The 20,664-nt window shown below is 37.0% G+C and overlaps 1 protein-coding gene across 1 annotated transcript in view; it reads left to right on the top strand.

The window, feature by feature from the left end:
• Nucleotides 1–20,664, top strand: part of Tinag (tubulointerstitial nephritis antigen) — a 102,416-nt gene that overhangs the window by 46,675 nt on the left and 35,077 nt on the right. Inside the window, exon 9 of the mRNA XM_036194040.1 lies at nt 154–277. Within this exon, the coding sequence (XP_036049933.1) occupies nt 154–277 (124 nt within the window). The remainder of the gene's footprint in view (nt 1–153; nt 278–20,664) is intronic.

Here is a 20,664-nt window from a genome sequence, read left to right as displayed (position 1 = left end):
AAAAGTTTGTAACCAATTTATAAGAAAATGAAGTTGCTGTCTCCTTAGACCCCACTCCTCACAACTTAACCTTTGATTGTTCTGGGAGCACTTCTGAGGTTTTGAAGAAGCATTTTAGTAACTGTGCTGTTTATCCTGTTGGGTTTATTTCAGCCATAATGCAAGTCCATGAAGATTTCTTCTACTACAAGACAGGGATATACAGACATGTTATCAGCACAAATGAAGAATCAGAAAAGTATAGAAAACTTCAGACACATGCAGTCAAACTCACTGGGTAAGGCAATTACTTTAAATCTTTATTATTTGATTTTTTTTTTAATTTTTGGAAAATGAAGTCAAGAACAAGAGGAAACAGTTATATAGCTTTGATTGATTGACTGGCTGTTCTTGAGTATTCAATCACCTTTTCTTTGACCCTGTGTCTGCTATCTCCAACTGGCCTTAGATAACTCATTTTCAGCCATACATTCTGTGTTTGCCTTTTCATCAATACATTTAGAAATGCAATTTCCTATATCTGTATTCCCCTCCTACTAGCATTTCCTATTTTTCCAGTTCATTTCCTTCTGTATCTTGGCATTTAACAGCTCTTTGTATGTTGTAATAAATTATTTATTCAATTTGACCCATATTCAACTGATCCTCTTCTAAACCTACATATACTTACCAAGTTGTGTGTGACCCCATAGTAAGTCTTTATAACCACGCTTGCATGTACATTTCAGTGATCAGAGATCTTTAGGGGAACAGAACTGATAGAATGAACACATGAGAATGTATTCAATAGACTTATGTAAAGATAATAACTATAGTTTTCTTGCACCTGAGAGGCTTCAAGAACACTGACAATACAGTAGCTGTTTGGTCCTTGAGGCTGGATGCCTGAGCACTTACAATATAGACACCCAGTAGCTGTCTTGCCTCAGACAGAACAAGAATCCGGTAGCTATTCTGTCCACAAGGCTAAGTGCTTTAGCAGTCCCAGTCTGGCCACCAAAACTTGAGAGGTCCCTGGAGAGCTGGCTCTCAGTCAGTAATGGAGCCTAGATGCTGGTTCTGATATCAGCGACAGAATCGACGCTAGCAGCAGCAACATGATAAATCAACACAGCAGCAAACAGGCGAGCTGGGCAGACAAGAGAGAGGGCAAAAGGTGATAGTCTTCTTTCTGTCATGATGTCTCTATTGAAATCAGGGCTGCCACTGAAGGTGCTGTCTACACTTGGGTAGCCTTTCTGTATCAATAAAGCAATTAGGATAATTTTTCAGGCAAGGCTCCCTACTCTAGATGATTCTAATTTGTGGCAAGTTGGCATTAAAACCAACCATCATCATACCCTTGATTCTTCTTCCTTGCCTTAATCTTTATGTTAACTCATAAATAATGCTGATTTTACTTTTATATCATTGTATAATGATAAATTTCAACGAGATGTCTTATGATACCAGGTAATTGCATTCTAAACCCCTATTCTCTTTGTTTTCTCACTTTTCAAAATTAGTATCTCAAAACCCTGGATGCTCTTTGCTGCTCTTAAATTATAATCACATGTTTGACATCACTGAAGAGTCTGGAATCATTAGAACACATTTCCTGGCATCACAAGTGTCACTGTATTGTCTTTATCTTGTAAAATATACACAGAAACTGTGTGTCGTTTTCCCTCAAGTCCTCTTCTTATAGTATGCCCCTTGACTCCTTACAAGTATTCAAGGACTCATTGAAGAGTTTTATCTATTTCTTCTCAGGATTTGGTTTCATTTGAGTAAATCTCAGATCTCAGCTTTAAGAGCAAAATCTTTACTCTTAGCTCAACTTTTTTCCAGTTTCCTAATGTTCTCTCTCTCAGCACCGACACACTTGCAAACTTTGCCTACACTCAATGTCCTCAAGACTTCCTCCCCAAGTTTTTCTTAAACTTATTAATGAAGTAATTCCAAGTATTGTCTCACATTCATTCACCCCATTACCTTTTTAAAATGCTTATTTCAGGGCTATCAATTTTTCCATCTTGTTAATACTATTTGTCAGACTGGACACTTGCTTATGCCTCCCTCCTGACATGTCTGTCCTTATTGAAATCTGTCAAGTTTCTTTTCTTTTCTTGTTCTGGCTTTTTTTTTTTGTAGTTGTCAAACTGTGGCCTCAGGTCTTGCTCTTGTCTCCCTGCTTTTCTTGCCTGTTCTCTGGCGAATTTAGTACTCTCTGAACTCGTTCTGGATTTCAGCACCAGATAAAGCTGGCATCAGTTACATGATATTCTCAGGTTAGATCTCCCCCCCTCTCTCTCTCTCTCTCTGTCTCCAGACATTCATATTCTGTGCTCTAAGCAACATCTCCCCATGTACAAGATGGATGCTTCAAACTTAGCACTTCCAAATCAAGGCTCTCTATCTTCCTCTTTCTCTGTGCAGCCTATAACAATGCCCCACTCCTGATACCAACTTTTGTCTTATTTGGATTTTTGTTGCTGTGAACAGACACCATGACCATGGCAACTCTTATAAAGAAAACATTTACTTGATGGTGGCTTGCTTATGGTTTCAGAGGTTCAGTCCATTGTCATCATGAAGGGGAGCATGGCTGCTTTCAGGCAGACATGGTACTGGAGCCAAGAGTATTACAGGAAGTCAAATTGGCAGTCATGCTGAAGGAAGCTTGAGCTAAAGAGACCTCATAGCCTGGTCCCACAGTGACGTACTTCCTCTAACAAGGCTATAACTCTTAATAGTGCCACTCCCAATGGGGGCCATCTTCTTTTAAACCACTACAACCATCCTCCCACATACTCTGACTGGAAAACTTGGAATTATCCTTTATTCCTTTCCTCACAGCCCACTTTGAGTATATCACAGCATCTGTTGGCATTATAGCCAAAGGTAACTACTCTATATTGTCTGAACTTGCCTAAGTGCTCGTTACATTTATTTCAAAGCTGGATTAGTGATAGGTCTTCTAGATTTTGCATTTTCCACTGTGTTTTCAACATAGAAACCAGGGTTTCCCTGTAGAACATTACTCAGATCTAGTTGCTCATGTGCTTGGAACACAACAATGATTTTCCATTACCCTCAGAGCAAATGTAAAGTTCTTTGCAATGATTTTGTAAAAGTCGGTCTTGCCTACTACACAACCACAGCTACCAGCATTCTGAAATCAAATTCTATTCAGTTATACTCTCCTTCTATCTAAAATGCTTTTCTACCAAATATCCAATCACTTGATGTGTTCACCTTCATTTTATCCACTCAAATTTACCTTGTCAGTGTGGCTTCTCCGAATATCTGTTGGAACCCACTATTTGCTCTGTCTTCCATTAATTCTGCTTCTCTTTACATGCCACTCTGTTTCTCTATAGTTTCATTTAATTATAACTTCCATCTTAGTGATTGATTTAATAATCCCTTCTTGTTGATCATGTATCATCTAGATTGAAGCTTCCTGAAACCAGGTCTCTTTGTACAATGACTTTATATTACCAAATCACCTAATTCAGTGTTAATTCATGATACACATTTAATACTTTTTTCAATTGAAAAGTAACCTTTTTAGCTTCTGTTCTTATCTAGTTCTCAGTTGTTGTTATTAATCTTTAAGTAGGGTAATTCTTAGTTTAAAAATAAGATAGGAAGAAACTGGATAAGAAAGCCAAGGCAGACCTCAGCTTTGGTTCAGTTTTGTGGATATTGGACCCATGATCACAAGACCCTTTCTTTTTCTTCTTTCCCAAAGGCGTGTCTGGTTCTGATATCAGCTTAAAACAAGCCAAATGATCCTTGTACTACATCTCTTGCAGGTGTTTGATACCCTGGGATACTCTTTGCCTGCCTTCTTTAAATTACCTTGCTTCGGTTTTTAGCCATTACTTCTAGATTACTGCTGGGATTGTAGTTTTGCTTCTTATCTGTGATAGGTGTTTTGGGAAGGGAGTAGTGTCTGCAAATGGCCTCACTATAAAGATCTTGAGAGAAATTTCTGCAAAGTCCAACATAGTTTCAAAGGTGAATTTTGGTATCCAGGTTCAGTGAGGAAAGGGTTGAATCAAGTGCCATCTTTCAATGTCCAGTCTTATTTGGTATAGTAAAAATGAGTTATTTCATTATTCTTTAAAATTATGGGGTTTTGTTGTTGTTGTTTCCTGGGGTTTTTTTTGTTTGTTTGTTTTTTGTTTTTTTGAGACAGTGTTTCTCTGTGTAGCTTTGCGCCTTTCCTGGAACTTGCTTTGGAGACCAGACTGGCCTCGAACTCACAGAGATCCACCTGGCTCTGACTCCCGAGTGCTGGGATTAAAGGCGTGCGCCACCACTGCCCGGCAAAGTTATGTTTTTTATTATGACTGCCTCACTCACTAATGATAGAAAAAAAGCACTGATGCTAAAAGTTGTTTCTCTAGTCTTAATCATGTAGCAGATTTTCAAAAGCAAATGGACTATAAGTTGATGCATCAGTGATTGTGTACTGTGTCATTTTGATCGAAGATTTAACTCTACTTCAGTTCTGCTCCCCATCAGTTTGAAAGTTCACTTTTTCAATCTTCATCTGTGTATTTCATATCCACTTTCATCTTGTCTGGTGATACCCTTGGTCTAGAAAAACTTCCTCATAACATCTTATGTGGTAGATGGATTTTTTTTCTTTCAGAGCCCTCGGATTTATAGAACTGCTCCCTGTCTGTCTCTCCTGCTTGGGTAGCCAGGTGCTCCTGTTAGCTTCACTGTTATTCTCTTTCAGGCTGTGGTTGAAAGATATTTACATGTGTTTCCATTTTACTACTGCCATTGTTTGTATATTCCTTGTCTTAACTTTGTTAGCCACAGTAGTGTGTTCACTTTCATAAGCTAGAATTTGGAACCTTTGAAAATATATCTTCCTTCTTTGATAATTAACAAAACTAACTTTGTTGGTAAGAATATATCTATTTTTAACAAATGTTTTAGGTCATCTTGGGCATTGTTTGGTGCTCTGGAGTGGTAGATTTTAATTCCTTTCTCCACCAGCAATTCCTTATTTGGTAATTGCTACATTCAAGAGACAAATGCATCAGTGAGTTAGAGAATAATCAAGTAGTTCAAGAAAGTTAATGTCCCTTATCAGAAGAGCTCAACATACTTTTGTGAAGTACCTAACAAATTTATCTCAACAAATTGTTTGGTGTCCTTTGTGTAGAATTCAAAGCTATTAGATTTAATTTACTTGAACAAATGAACTTGAGCTTATATTAAGTGCTTAGCACTAGGGAACAAAAGCTGGAATAACATGTAGTCTCATTTTTCAGTAATTTAGAGTTTTGATGGTTAATTCCCATTGTCATTTCTATTGGATTTGAAATACCTAGGAAATTAATGAGGCATACTTTTGGGTGTGTCTGTAAGCACTTTCCAGAGGATCAACTGAGATACCTGTATGACCTGCCTTTAATGTGGGTAGCACCATCCTATTGTTTGGATTCTTACACTGGATAATAAGGGAAAAGTAGAGAGCTTGTGGAGTACCAGCATTTTATTTCTGTGCTTCCTGACTCATCAGGATATGAACAAGTTCCCCAATGGCAAGTGTGAGCCAATTCTGCCTCTACACTTTAGCCCCCAAGATCAACTGTATCTTCTTAAGCCATAACTCAATATATAACCTTCTTCCTTTAAGCTGTTTCTTGTTAGACATTTGGTATCAGTAAAGAAAAAGTAGCTAACACAGAACGTGAGGCAGATACATCCATGACCAATTCTACCAGATCTTCCTATGTATAAAATACAGGATAGTGATGGACATATATAAATAAATCTAGAATTCTTCTTTTCTAACACTCTTATTCAATCTCTCTCTCTTTTTTTAATCTCACAAACCTTTCTTGATCCTGTTTGTGGATGCTGTTTTGAATAAAAATACTGTATCTTTAGACAATGTTGTTTCCTAAACTGCTAATTAGAAAATATTACTGCCAAAACTAAGGAGTCCCTTTGGTTTTAAGACCAATCCTAGTTTTTAAGATGTTGAAACATGAAAACAGTGCATCTAAGAAACAAAAAATACATGTTGAGATTTTTTTCATTCCACCCCATATTCCCTACGTTACAATCACACTGCCTTATCATGGTTCATCCATGTCCCTGAGATTTCTTTACCCAGAGTTTGCAATGCATTGCATGAAGTGCTATTTATTTTGAAAATGATTCTCAAGAATCATTAATAGAATTCAGTGAGTAAATTGACTATTTGGAATTCTAGGTAATTATAGTAAAAAAAGGTGACAAATATTTACCTTCCCTATTTTCCCCTCTGTGGAACAGAATTTTATTGAAGCTCTAGTCTACACATCATTAAAAAAGAATAATATTTCAAGTCATTGTTTTGTTATGTTTAATCAATACCTTATCTATTACATTTTCTGAACAAATGGTTAAGTGCTAGGTTTTGGTCCATGAGTGGAACAGAGAATGATTCTGGCCCTCATCAAACTGAAAGCCTGATAAAAGTTAAATAACTGTTAGAAAACTAAAAATATATTTTGTTGGGCCAGAATATAGATACTAAATCTGTTTGTCTAGAGTCGGTAGTATGAAGGATTTTCCTTTACATTAAAATGGATCTAGAAATTTCAATGAATTTTGAGGCCAATATATCATATGGCTTTAAATTGGGCACAAATAGAGGGTATCAAGATAGCTCTTATCAATGTATTCAACAGACATTAAAAGATAACCTTTAGTACTGTGTGGACTGGGTGTTCATAGTACTGTGCTGAGTGCTAGGCACAGTGAGCAGAAATCTAAAACAGCCCTTTCACTCATGCTTTAGGTAGGTATTAAACAAAAATGGGTAAAATGTAGACAGGAGACATAATGCATAAATTTATAAGATGGAATGTCATAAACACAATCTAGTCTTGATGAGAAAAAATGTCCATTGGGAATTATGTTGAAGCTTAGACTTATGGTTTATATAGACACAGTCTTAGGAACAGGTTGTTTAAAGTCCCTTTGGTTAGTGGAATACAGACTTTACCAAGAGCACTAAGAAGAATGTGCTTGCTCAATTGCAGAACATAAGAATGTATGTCATTTTGAAGATTTTAGTTAAGGATCTGAGGAGCAAAGAAAAATTACTAAAGGTTTTTGATGGGAAAACATCATGGATTTTACTTGTATTTTTAAAAGATTGCTCCATGAAGACTGTAATGTAAAAAGGCAAACTTTGATGCTCCAAGTAAAAGATAACAATTCAGACCTTATAAATTGATAGAGTAACGGGGGAAGTATAGCAGACAGAGAAATACTTAAGAACTTAGTCAGTAGAAATGGCACACTTGCAATGCAACAAAACCAAAGATAGGGTCAGAATGAGCCGGGCTTAGAATTGTAGCTGCAGGTATTGGCTAGGGTGTTATGTCACCCAATGAGGTACAGAAAAGGAACTATTGTTGGCCCTTTCTTCTTACTGTTCATAATGTTTTTAAGATGAAAAAAAAAAATACAGATGAGGGCTAGGTATGCAGCTCAGTGGTACAGCATTCGCTTAGAAGATGTTAGGCCTTGGCTTTGATTCTTGACATCCCCACCCACCACCATATAAAGATAAATGACAGAGTCAGCGAGTGGATTTATTGATCTTATGACAGAAAATCAATATAACCTGAAGATGGATAGTATTAAAAATAATAAGAAAAGCATTGAAACTAAGGTGTGAGAAATCCAATATTTGATGGACTAAGAAAGAGTTCAGAGTGATGGAGCAGGAGAGGCTGGTATGGAGGGGGCAGGGCACGACACAGAGTGATACTGAGATTTCTTAGAAATTTGGAAAGCTGAAAAATATTGGAATGTTCCATAGATATCATTTAAGACCACATGAGAATAGGAAGAAGCAAAGTGCTAGAGAGGTCCCCAGAAATCCACAATGATATATCCACTTTAGACTACTGGCAATCTCGAGAGAAAGCCTGAACTGACCTAGTCTGGTGATCAGATGGCCAAACACCCTAACTGTCATGCTGGAACTCTCATCCAATAACTGATGGAAGTGGATGAAGAGATCCTCAGCCAGGCCCCAAGTGGAGCTCCAGGAGTTCAATTGTTGAGAAAGAGGAGGGACTGTAAGAGTGTGAATTGTTGAGACCAAGATTGGAAAAGCACAGGGACAAATAGCCAAACGAATGGAAGCACATGAATTATGAACCAAAGGCTGTGGAGCGCCCAGCTGGAACAGGCCCTCTGGATAAGTGAGACAATTGAATAGCTTCAACTGTTTGGGAGGCACCCAGGCAGTGGGACCCAGACCTGTCCTTAGTGCATGAGCTGGCTGTTTGGAACCTTGGGCTTACACAGGGACACTTTGCTCAGCCTGGAAGGAGGGGACTGGACCTGACTGTACTGAATCCACTAGGTTGAATTGAATTCCCAGGGGAGTCTTGGCCCTGGATGAGATGGGAATGGAGGGGAGGGGCTGGGGAGAAGGTAGGGGTGGGGGTGGGAGGGGGGAGGACAGAGGAACCCATGGCTGATGTGTAAAATTAAAACACAAATATAATAATAATAATAATAAAGAAATTTGGAAAGCTGAAAAGGGTTGGAACCCAAAGACTATATAAGTCTTTTGGGAGGCCTTGTGATAACTCTGCTGTGTCAGACCAATAAACCAGGACAGAACAAATTGCTTTAGTGCTTAAGGAAGTAGTATCTTGAAGAATGGTTCTTTCATCTCTATGGAGTATAAGATTAGGTTATCTGTAGAAGAGGTTCAAATTGCATTGTCAGTAATTTGGGGGAAATAAGAATTAATGTTAATGGGCTTCTAGATGTTTAGGAGACAGAGGAGCCCAAAGAATCAAGAAGGGGTTGCCATATACTATCTAGCCTTCCTGTGTGCACTTTCTACAGTGGTGGGCAACTGCTTAGATTACAGACAAATGCAAACAGGAAGGTATAGCTGAGTTCATCCAGTACTGATAAGCATTAGAGATGGGTGCCATTAAAGAGTCAGAGAAGTCAAGTGTTGAGGATATGAATATCCATGTGCTATAAATACTACAGAAACTTTAATGAAATAGGAAAGACGAAGATTCAGGGATTTAGAAAAAGTAGAAAAATAGTGGGCTAGAAGCCATGATAATTCTACTCTCAGTGATTTTGTGATTCTCTGATTTCTTACTAAGTTTTAAAAACAATTATGAAAAAGTATCATATAATAAATAGTATTCTGCAGGTTAAAGATAGTCTTACTGATTACTAAATACCATGATTTTCTACAATAGGTGCTCAACTATATTGCCATATCAGTTGTGTACTCTATGGTCAGAAGCTGTCTATCTATGTGTCTGTGTGTCTGAATTAGGATTTCTGGTACTGTGAAGAGACATCATGATCATGGCAACTCTTATAAAGAAAACATTTCATTGGAGTGGCTTGCCTACATTTTCAGATGTTTAGTCCATATTAACATGGTAGAGAGTACAGTGGCATGCAGGCAGACATGATGCTAGCTACATCCCTAAGAATGAGGAAAAATCTGTACAGTCTCTCATGATGGGGAAACAAAGGTTTGTATGGCCCCACTTAGTTTATTCTTTGTCTTAGCAACCATCCACAACCAAGTTCTGCAGTGAAGTTTGTGCTGATGTGCCCAGCTGTTGCTAGTCAATCTCTGCTACATTGGCAAGATTGGTTGTTCTCAGGGCCAGTCAGTACTCATTATGACAAGCAAACTTTCTCATCACAACCAATGGTCACATTTTCTTTATGAAGATTACCTTACCTCGTGTCATACTTTATTAATTACATCTTTGTCTTTACTATTTTTTAAATCAATAATTACAAGGAGCTCAGGCAAAACAGAAATTTGGAGAATGTGGTCAAGAGAAAAGATGAGATAGATGTAGGATGGGCTTTTGTTTTTTTTGTTTTTTTTTTGTTTTGTTTTGTTTTTTTGTTTGTTTGTTTTGTTTTTTTTTTTTTTTTAGTTATAGTCAGTGTCATCTAAAGCCAAAAGGGGGTATTTTTAAAGCCTTCTCATTGGACACCTACGTGACGTAAATTTTAATAAAGGTCACTGTTTGTGGTGCTTAGAGAATAAGATATGTAGTTTAAGTTTAGAAGAATCACAAATGGGAAACTAATGGACAAATATCTGAAAGATTTAATAGTAGGTGGGATAAAGAGATGGATCACCAGTTAAGGTTAAGAGTACTTCTTGTTCTTGCAGAAGACCAAAATTCAGTACTGAGCACCCACTCCAAGGTGGGTGCTCAAAATCACCTCTAATCCCAGGTTTATACCTTCTGTCTTCAACAGGCATCTACAATCACATGTGCATGCATACACAAACACACACACATAAGCAAAAGAGAAATCTAAAAAGAAGAAGTAATAGTAGCATTGCTAGCCATTAATATGAATAGACGATTTTGAGGTATGTTTTTGTTGGAACTGACAGTTCACAGGAGTTTGTTGGATATGTCGGTAGTGGAAAGAAATGTGTCTGCTTTGACTCCCAAGTATCTTCCATATAAGATGCACTATTAACCATATTGAGGAGTCATGGAAAGGCAACAGATGGATGCACAAAAAGAATGGCAAGTTCACTGTTAGTGCGCTGAAATGGGGAGTTCTGGAGAGATCTAATTTAAAATATAAAGCGAGCATTTACATATATATATATATATATATATATATATATATATATATATATATATATTTCAGGAATTTAAACTTAGATTTTTAAAACTCTAAAGCAGAAACATTAACAATTATTGTCATTTCAGGGAGAGATATATGGGAGAAATTGGAGGGAGAAAAGGGAATTGACAAATGTAATTAGATTATAATCTCGAAGTTATCATACTTAATTATAAAATATAACCTCAAAAATAAATATATTAGAATCTCAAAATTTTAAGGAAGATTTTTTAAAAAGCACAATCAATTATATGAGCATGAAGAAAAGTAAATTTATTTTACTGATAAAAGAGAGTGGCAATGATATGTCTAATTTAAAAAATACTGTTGACATTCCATCTATAGCCAAGGACCTGGAAGAAGAGGACTTCCCTCAGGACAGGAGCATAGGACAGGAGAACTCAGGGCCCATCCTGAAGAAACCCTGCCTTTTAGGTCAGGCAGAGAAAGAGCCAAATGAGGGAGTAGGAAGCTAGAGGGTGTCATGACAGATAAATTTTGGGGCAAGAGTACTCCAAAAAAGATAAAATGCTCATAGTGAGGAATGTCACTTAGACGTTGAATGAAATAGGTGCTGGAAAACTGTACTTTGTTATGGGAGACTTAAGCCTTAGGAAAAGAAATTAAAAAAAATAACAGGTGGTTCTCACTGAATCTTCAGGTTGTTTTGTTTGTTTATTTGTGTATAACTGTAGTGAAGATTCTTTCATCTCCATTTTAAGTTATAATGAATTTGATTTCTTCCATGTTAATTTTCTTGGCATTTATCTATTTCTATTGTGTTGTGTGTGTGTGGTGTGTGTGTGTGTGTGTGTGTGTGTGTGTGTGTGTGTGTGTGTGTTGTGATGAAAGATAGAGGTAGAGAGATGTCTCGGTGATTAAAAATGCTTTCCTGCTGTTTCTGCAGTGGACTGGAGCGCTGTTCTAGGCACTCATGCTGGGTGGCTTACAACCCCCGCCCCCTGCCCATAACTACAGCTCCAGGATATCTGACACTCTATCCTGGCATCTGTGGGTGCCTACACCAATAAACATACACATAATTGAAAAAATAATCAGCATGGAGAGATGGTTCAGTGATTAAGAGCTCTTGCTGCTCTACCAGGGGACCCAAGTTCAGGTTCCAGCACCTATATTAGGTAGCACAAAAATATCTGTAACTCCAGCTCCAGGAGACCTGAAGTCTCTGGCCTTTGAATGAACCAGCACTTTGATGTCCATATCCACATGCTCACATACATACCTATACACAATTTAAAATAACAAATATATCTTTTAAAAATATGAAGGTAATGTTAATGGCTTTCCAAAATATTTGACCCTTGTTCACAAGTGGAAAAATGTCATTTAGTTCTGTTAGAGCCTACTCATTTTTTCTCAACTCTCAATAAATTTTATTGAGCAACAAATGCTTTAAAAGCCTTCAGTTAGATGCAGTGGATACTGATATGATGAATAAATGCATTACCTCAATACATGAAATGAAGTTAATGGCCTCACTGATTTGCCGTAGATCAGTCATTCTCGGAACTCATTGGGAGGTCTCCTAGTGATGCTGACATCCTGTGAGTTAGATGTAGAGTACACGGGAAAGGCCTGGGAGACAATGAAACTGATAAATGGGTTTTCTTTGCTTCTGTTTTCAGGGTGATAGACTCCCGTTGTCTCCCTTGTCAGTACTGAATCAAACTGACGAGTCTACACTTCGCTGCTTCTCTTGTATGACACTGTCTCTCACTGATTTGTTATCTCAGTGGCTGATCAGTTCTGTCCCCTGCTATAGCTGCTGTTATTGTAAACTGGCTTTTATAAACAATACAACATCAAGGAAACAACATCCTTGATGCAACAGCATCAAGGAAAGAGAGCTTTATTTATTAGTTAGACAAACACATGATAGGAGTAGTATTATAAAAGGATTCTGAGAAAGCCATATTGGTGTTCATAAAAATGTGATTTATTAAATGTGTTTGCACACATTCAAGTGCATGTGTGTGTGTGCATGTGTGTAAGTGTATGAATGTGTATACACATATATGTGTAAGTGTGTGTGTGTGTGTGTGTGTGTGTGTGTGTGTGTGCATGTGTGTATGTGAGTATGTGTATGAGATTTTTCATATGATGTCAATCACAGGATTAATGGTGGTTGTGATGAAATACTGTGCATCTTAAAATACAAGAGTTCTTTGGGAAGTCTTGGATTGAAATGCTAGTTCTGTCCTTTCTTGGCAAACTCAGTTTATTTAATCATTTGGTTGTATTGCAGCTTTCTCAAGTCATCCACTGAGATGACAATTTTCCTCACTGCCTTGTTGTGAAGATTAATTAAGACAAAATATATGCCGTCTAGTAGGCTGATTGTTATATACTTTCTTAAACATTTAAAATCTGTGCTTGCTCTTGGTCAAATTAATCCAAGAGGACTTTTCAGTCCTCATTCCTTAGGATGAGGCATTTTGACGCCCTCTCTAAGGATTCTTTAATGTATTAACCAACACAAGAGCTGACTCTTCAGGTCTTCTTTTTCTTGCAAAGGACAACTGACTGATTCATGCCAGTTGGCAAAAGTTAGGCACCACCTTATTTTCAGCTTCTGAGGTCCCCTTTCCCATCTCCAAATCTCTGGAAATTTACACGTGACAGTGACTAGTGAACATATGCCTTCTAGGTGTGCACAGACTGGGACACACAAGCAAGGTGGAAGAACAGACAGCAGAGTTAAGTGTGGTTATTATAGATATTAGTATGCATAGCACAGGAAAAGATGCTACTGGTGTGAAGATAGCACTGGTGGACAACTGAAATTCCTGGGGCAGGCTCAGCACCAGAATAAACCATAAGTAAGAGAAGCATAGGAATTAATGTGAACACTGCTCTCACTCTATACCCGAAACTTAGGAATTTAGAGGACCAAAAAAGAAACTGCATTGAAATTCTTATCACTCCAGTCAGAATGGTTATCATTACCAGGAAGCCAGTGTCCCTTTTGTGAGTTCTTAGTCTCATTAGTAAAAAAGTTTCAAAACTGGGTTGAGGATTTAGCTCAGTGGTAGAGCGTTTGCCTAGCAAGCACAAGGCCCTGGGTTCGATCCTCAGCTCAAAAAAAAAAAAAAAAAGAATTTCAAAACTGACTTAGAAGAAAGCTTATGGACAATTTTCATAGAATGTGAGAGAAAAACAACAGGACACACAGTCAATAACCTTGGAATCTTCCAGGAGGAGGGAGACAGATAAGAAGAAAGAGAAAGCCATGTCTTTTTGAGTCAACGTCCAAGAAAACAGGCAGTTAGCTCTTGATGTCTGTAAGCGGCTACTTGGTTAAGAGGCAACTGCACTGTGCAAGGCCGAGCAGCTTCGGACCAAGGTGGGAAACCATATGTGTCTGGGGAAGTACACTGAGGCTTAGGGCCAGTACTCAAAAGTAAAAGATAGAAATAAATAAGGAGATGTTATACTTTTCTGGGTTAGAACTCAAGAAAATGGACAGGCTTAACAGTGCTTCCATATAGAAGCTTTGTATGTGACGGTGCTAAGGAAGTGGCTCATGGGATAAATAAGTACATTATCTCATGAAGAAGGTAATTTGTTCTTCAAATGTCCTCAGGTAAATTATATTTCCTGAGGGGTGGATTCCTAGCCAGATGATTGACAGGCCAGGTGGATTAACTCTTAGGGGAAGACATAACACTCTGTGGCAGAGAACCAAAGATTACATAGTTTTTAACCAAGAGGAAGTGATTTTCTCTGAATGAGTGTCAAGAAATCCCTAATATCTCAACCTTTTCATATGCTCAAAGGGCTTTGATATTTATTTATTGAACAACACAAAAAACATGGTATGGGAAAGATATTAAAAAAAAACTGTTTAATAGAGGTTTACAAAGAAAGAATTTATTTTCCCAACTAACCCAGAATAGAACTCAAAGCCACAAACAGTTGTTATTAAACTATATCCACATGTTGCTTACAACATTTGTTGCATATTAATTTTGTCTACTGCTGGTTGCCTTTAACCTGTTGGCTGCTTTTAGAAAATGATTAATACACACACACACACACAAACACACATTCATTATTCTGTATCAGGGTCATGGGAAGAGTATGTAACTTAAGAGTAAAGTCATATATTAAACTTAGGTTATACATGCTGATTGCATGGGAAATCCGAGCCATAGTAGGTTAGTTACATTGTTCTCTTAGAAGCAGTTTAAATTTAAACAAGTTGAGCACACAGTAGGGCAGCAGACTAAATAAAAATCTTAAAATTATCTAAAGGGATAAAGGTAAGCTGCAGCAAAAATCAGTCTCTTTGGGATCAAGATATATTTTCAGAAAAATGTGTAACCATGAACGCTATATGTTTGTTTAAATCACATGACACAAGGTTACCTTTCAGAATGTTAAATCAGTAGTTTATCCTGTGGCCTAGAAATACTATTTATACATAAGAAATATATAAAAGACAGATCTATGAATGAATGATCCAGGAGTTTTTGTTAAGGGAATATGTTGCTATGGAAACTTACAATTTGTTCTCTGCACAGAAAATTTTGTTTTATTACTGACTGCCTCAATAAGAAGGAGAAGTTGTGCTTAAATCTATGATGCATCAAAAAGGGAAAGCCTGCACAAAAATTGCCACAATTTGTAGATAATAAGTGAATACTGTTTGTGACATGTGATAACTTTTATTTATTCTGATCTGTAAAATATGCACATTAAATATTGCTCTTACCTAGCCCCTTCTTTGTAATAACTATGTTCATTACATTTCAGGATATACAAAATAGGATGTGACTAGTTGAACTTTTGCTAGAATATTTTTCTTAATGACCCCTATGTTTTCTCTGCTGTGAAAGTTGACGTTTATTCACATATTCGCCTTCACTAACTAACTTTTTAATCCTATGTTTGCTTATAATTGTCTTTTTTCCAGACTTTCATAATTTTGTGAGAATGTATCAAGGGTGGCTTTTTACATTAGCTAGTGTTTTTCTCTGATTTCCACCCTCATTTCTCCTCAGGATCGCCTATAAATTATTCAAGACTCAGTATGCTTTCATAACTCAGCACAGCAAAGTAGTGGCTCCACCCTTTCTCGCTTCAGGTTCTAGTTTTTATTGCTTACGTGATTAATTTCTCCTCAGATATTAGCAGCAACTTGTACACGGAGATGTGTGTGTTTTGGAATGCTAGTTTATTTCTTCAGGCTTCATTTTTATTATCTGTGAAACAAAATATCTTAGTTTGGATAACCATTGCTGTGATGAAACACCATGACCAAAATCAATTTGGGAATGAAAGGGTTTATTTCATCTTACAGCTTGTAGTCCATCATCCAGAAAAGTCAGGGTAGGATTTCAAGGCAGGAACTTGACAACAGGAACTGATGAAGAGGCGATGGAGGAGTGCTACTTACTGGTTTATTTCTTATGGCTTGCTCAGCCTGCTTTCTTAGGGCAACTGGAATCACAAGGCCAGAGGTGGCACTACCCCTTATGGATGGGTTTATGCACATCAACCAAGAAAATACACCACAGACTTGCCCTCAGCCTAAATCAACCTCTGTCTGTCTCTGTCTTTCTGTCTGTCTCTCTCTCCCCCTTCTCTGTCTTTCTCTCTCCCCCAATTGAATATAGATTCTTCTCTCATACAATACAATCTACAACAGTTTCCTCTCCCTCCACTCCTCCTAGCTCCCCCACACACACACACAATCTCCCCTCTCCCCAGAATCTACTCTCTCTCCTCCCAACAGAGAAGAGCAGGACTCCAAGAGACAACAACCAAATATAACAAAACAAAATCCAAAAAGACAAGACAGAAGCCCTCACAGCTAAGCTGGACAAGGCAACCCAACAGAAGGCAAAGGTCCCATGAGCAGCAAAAAAAAAAAAAAAAAAAAAAAGACAGAGACACACCTGCTCCCACAGTTAGGAGTTCCACAGACTCACCAAGCTAACAGCCACAACATACATTCAGAGGACCTGGTGCAGACCCTTGTGGGCCCTATGCTTGCTGCTGTTTCCGTCTCTGTGAGCCCATATGTGTACTGTATAGTTGATTAAGTGGGCCATGTTCTCCTGTGTCCTTTATCACATCTAACTCTTGCAATCTTTCTACTTCCTTTTAATGGGATTTCAGAGCTCTAAGACAAGGGACCCGATGAAGACATCCAGTTTAGACTCTCTTTCTGCATAATGTCTGATGCCTGAAGAAGCCTCTCCAATGATGGATGACTGGGCTGATCTATGAGTATAGCAGAATATCATTAGTAATCATTTTATATAAATATTAGAAATTAATTATTAATTAGAAATTAAAAATATTAGAATATATTTAGACCACCAGTTGTGTTTGGTTCTAGCCTAGGTCTTCGGACTATCCAGTTTCCAGTTTCTGGCCATACAAGCAGTGTCTGGCATAGGCTCCCTCTCCTGGGGTTGACCTCAAGTTAAATCAGGCAACCAGGTATTGGTTGGCCACTACCACAAGTTCTGCACCACCATTGCCCCATATATCTTGCAGGCAGGACAGGTTAAAGGTTTTGTGGCTGAGTTGGTGTTCATGTTTCTCTTTCAGGAGACCGTAGAGAACCTTCCTGTACCAAAGAGACTAGACTACAAGGGTGAAGACTCCATGCAGGCACCAGCTCGACCTCTCCACTTTCAATGAGCATTGTGGGTGTTGTCCTCAGCAATGGGACAACACTTTGCCATAGCTTTAGCCTGGGTTGTTTGGGGACAGTGAAACCTCTGGAAGTTCTTTTATTGTATAGGATTGTTTTACCTTCCTGGGTTTTCTGTTTTCCCATATGAAGTTGTGAATTATTCTTTTAAGGTCTGAAAAAAATTACATTGGAATTTTGATGGAGATTTTGTTGAATTCTGTAGATTACTTTTGATAGGATGGCCAGTTTTACTAGGTTAATCCTAGAGATCTATGAGTAGGTGAGATCTTTCCATCTTCTGATATCTTCTTCAATTTCTTTCTTCAAAGACTCGAATTTTTAATTATATGAGTATTTTACTTGCTTGGCTAGAGTTACCCTAAGATATTTTACATTACTTGAGGGTATAGTGAAAGGTGTTATTTCCTGTATTTCTTTTTCAGTCTGTTAGTCTTTTGCATATAGGAAGGCTACTAATTTTTTTAAAGTTTTATTTTTTATTTATTATGTTGAGGTATGTCCCTTGAATCCCTAATCTCTCCAGGAATTTTATCATAAGTGATGTTGGATTTTGTCAAAGGCCTTTTCTGCATCTAGTGAGATGATCATGTAGGTTTTTTCTTTCAGTTTATTTATATGGTGGATTACATCCACTGATTTTCATGTTGTACCATTCCTGCATCTTCTCATTGAAGCCTACTTGAAGATGGTGGATGATCTTTTTGATGTGTTTTTGGATTTGGTTTGCAAGTATTTTATTGAGTATTTTAGCATCTATGTTCATAAGGGAAATTGGTTTGCAATGATCCTCTTTATTAGGTACTTATGTAGTCTGGGTATCAGGGTAACTTTGGCCTTGTAAAATGAATTGGGCAATGTTTCTTTTGTTTTTATTTTGTTGATTAATTTCAGGAGTATTGGCATTATCTATTCTTTGAAAGTCTGGTAGAATTCTATACTAAAACTGTCTAGCCCTGGGCTTTTGGGGAATGGGGGTAGGAGAGTTTTATTGACTGCTTCTATTTCACTAGGGTGTATAGGTTTATTTAAATTGTTTATCTGATCTTGTTTTAACTTTGGTAAGTGGGTACCTATTGAGAAAAATATCCATTTCTTTGAGTTTTTCTAATTTGGTGGAGTACAGGTTTTTAAAGTATGTCCTAATGATTCTTTGAATTTTCTCAGTGTCTGTTGTTATGTCCTTTTTTGTTTCTGATTTTATTAATGTGGATACTCTCTCTCCATCTTTTAGTTAATTTGGGTAATGGTTTGTTTATCTTGTCGATTTTCTCAAAGAGCTAGCTCTTTGTTTCATTGGTTCTTTGTATTGTTTTATTTGTTTCTATTTTATTGATTTCAGACCTCAGTGTGATTTATTTCTTGCCATTTAGTCCTTTTGAAAGTGCTTGCTTCTTTTTGTTCTAGGTCTTTTAGGTCCTGTTAGGTTGCTGATATGAGATCTCTCTATTTTTTGTAGGCATTTAGTGCTATGAACTTTCCTCTTAGCACCACTTTTGTTATGTCCCATAAATTTCAGTATGCTGTGTATTCATTTTCATGGAATTCTAGAAAGTCTTCAGTTTCTTCATTTGTGTGTTGACCCATTTTTCATAGAGAGTTATTCACTTTCCATGAATTTGTAAGCTTTCTGCTGTTGATAATATCTAGCTTTAATCTGTGGTGGTCTGATGGGATGTAGGGAGTTATTTCAAATTTCTTGTATTTGTTAAGACTTGCTTTGTGTCTAAACATGAGGTCAATTTTTGAGAAAGTTTCATGAGGTGCTGAGAAGGTATATTCTTTTGGGTTTTGGTGCAATGTTCTGTAAATATCTGTTAAGTCCATTTATTTTATAATGTCTGTTAGCACCAATATTTCTCTATTTACTCTTTGTTGTAACCTGTATATTGGTAAGAGTGGGGTACTGAAGTCTCCCACTATCAGTATGTGAAGGTCAATATGTTATTTTAGCTATAGAAATGTTTCTTTTACAAAAGAGAGTGCCCTTGTGTTTGGGGCATAGGTATTAGGAATTGAAACATCATCTTAGAGGATAATTCCTTTGATGAGTATGTAGTATCCTTTCTCATCTCTTTTGATTTGCTTTTGTTTGAAGGCTATTTTGTGAGATATTAAAATAGCTACACCAGCTTTATTCCGGATATTGTTTTTCAACTTTTCACCACATGCAAAAGTGTATACTTGATGTTGAGGTATGTTTCTTGGATTCAGTTGAAAGATGGATCTGGTTTTTGCTTTCATTCTGTTAGTCTTTTCTTTTACTAAGGAATTGACACTGTCAGTATTGAGAGATATCAATGGCCAATGATTATTAATTCCTTTTACTTTGTTGTTGTCAGTGGTGCTGGTGTTATTGTTGGTGTGTGTGTGTGTGTGTGTGTGTGTGTGTGTGTGTGTGTGTGTGTATGTGTTTCCTGTCTTTTGATTTTGTTGGTATGAGATTATTTATTTCCTGTGTTTACATGGGTGTAGTTAACATGGGTTGGAGCTTTCCTTCTATCACTTTCTGTAGGGTTGGATTTGTAGGTAGATATTAATTTTGACTTTATCATGGAATATCTTATTTTTTCCATCTATGGTAATTGAAAGTTTTGCTGAGTATAGCATTCTGGTCTGGCTTCTGTGGTCTCTTAAGAGTCTGTTTAAGCCTTTCAAGCTTTTAGAGTCTCCACTGAGAAGTAAGGGGTAATTCTAATAGGTTTGCCTTTATATGCTTCTTGGTATTTTTCCTTTGAATCTTTTAATATTCTTTGTTTTATGTATGTTTAGTGTTTTATTAGTATGTAGCAAGGGGGTGTTCTCTTATGGTCCAGTCTATTTAGTGTTCTATATTCTTGTATCTTTATAGGCATGTCCTTCTTTAGGTTAGAAAAGTTTTCTTCCATGATTTTATTGAAAACATTTTCTGGACCTTTGAGCTGGGATTCTTCTCCTTCTTCTATTCCTATTATTATTAGGTTTGGTGTTTTCATAATGTCCCAGATTTACTAGATTATTTGTGTCAGTAATTATTTAGATTTAACATTTTTTGAATGATGTATCCATTTCTTCTATCATATCTTAAATGCCTGAGTTTCTCTCTTCCATACCTTGTTTTCTGTTGGTAAAGCTTGAAATTTCTGTTTCTGTTGAAATTCTTAAATCTTTACTTCCAGAATTCCCTTAGTTTGTATTTTCATTCTTGCTTCTATTTCTATTTTCAGTTCCTGATCAGTTTTATTTGTTTCCTTCAACTGCTTGTTTATTTTTTCTTAGATTTTTTTAAGGGATTTATTCATTTACTCCAATTGTTTGTTTGTGTT

Source organism: Onychomys torridus, chromosome 7 (genome assembly GCF_903995425.1).
Source record: "Onychomys torridus chromosome 7, mOncTor1.1, whole genome shotgun sequence".
NCBI lineage: Eukaryota > Metazoa > Chordata > Mammalia > Rodentia > Cricetidae > Onychomys > Onychomys torridus.
Note: the sequence above shows the minus strand (reverse complement) of the source record. Positions and strands in the feature narration are given on the sequence as shown.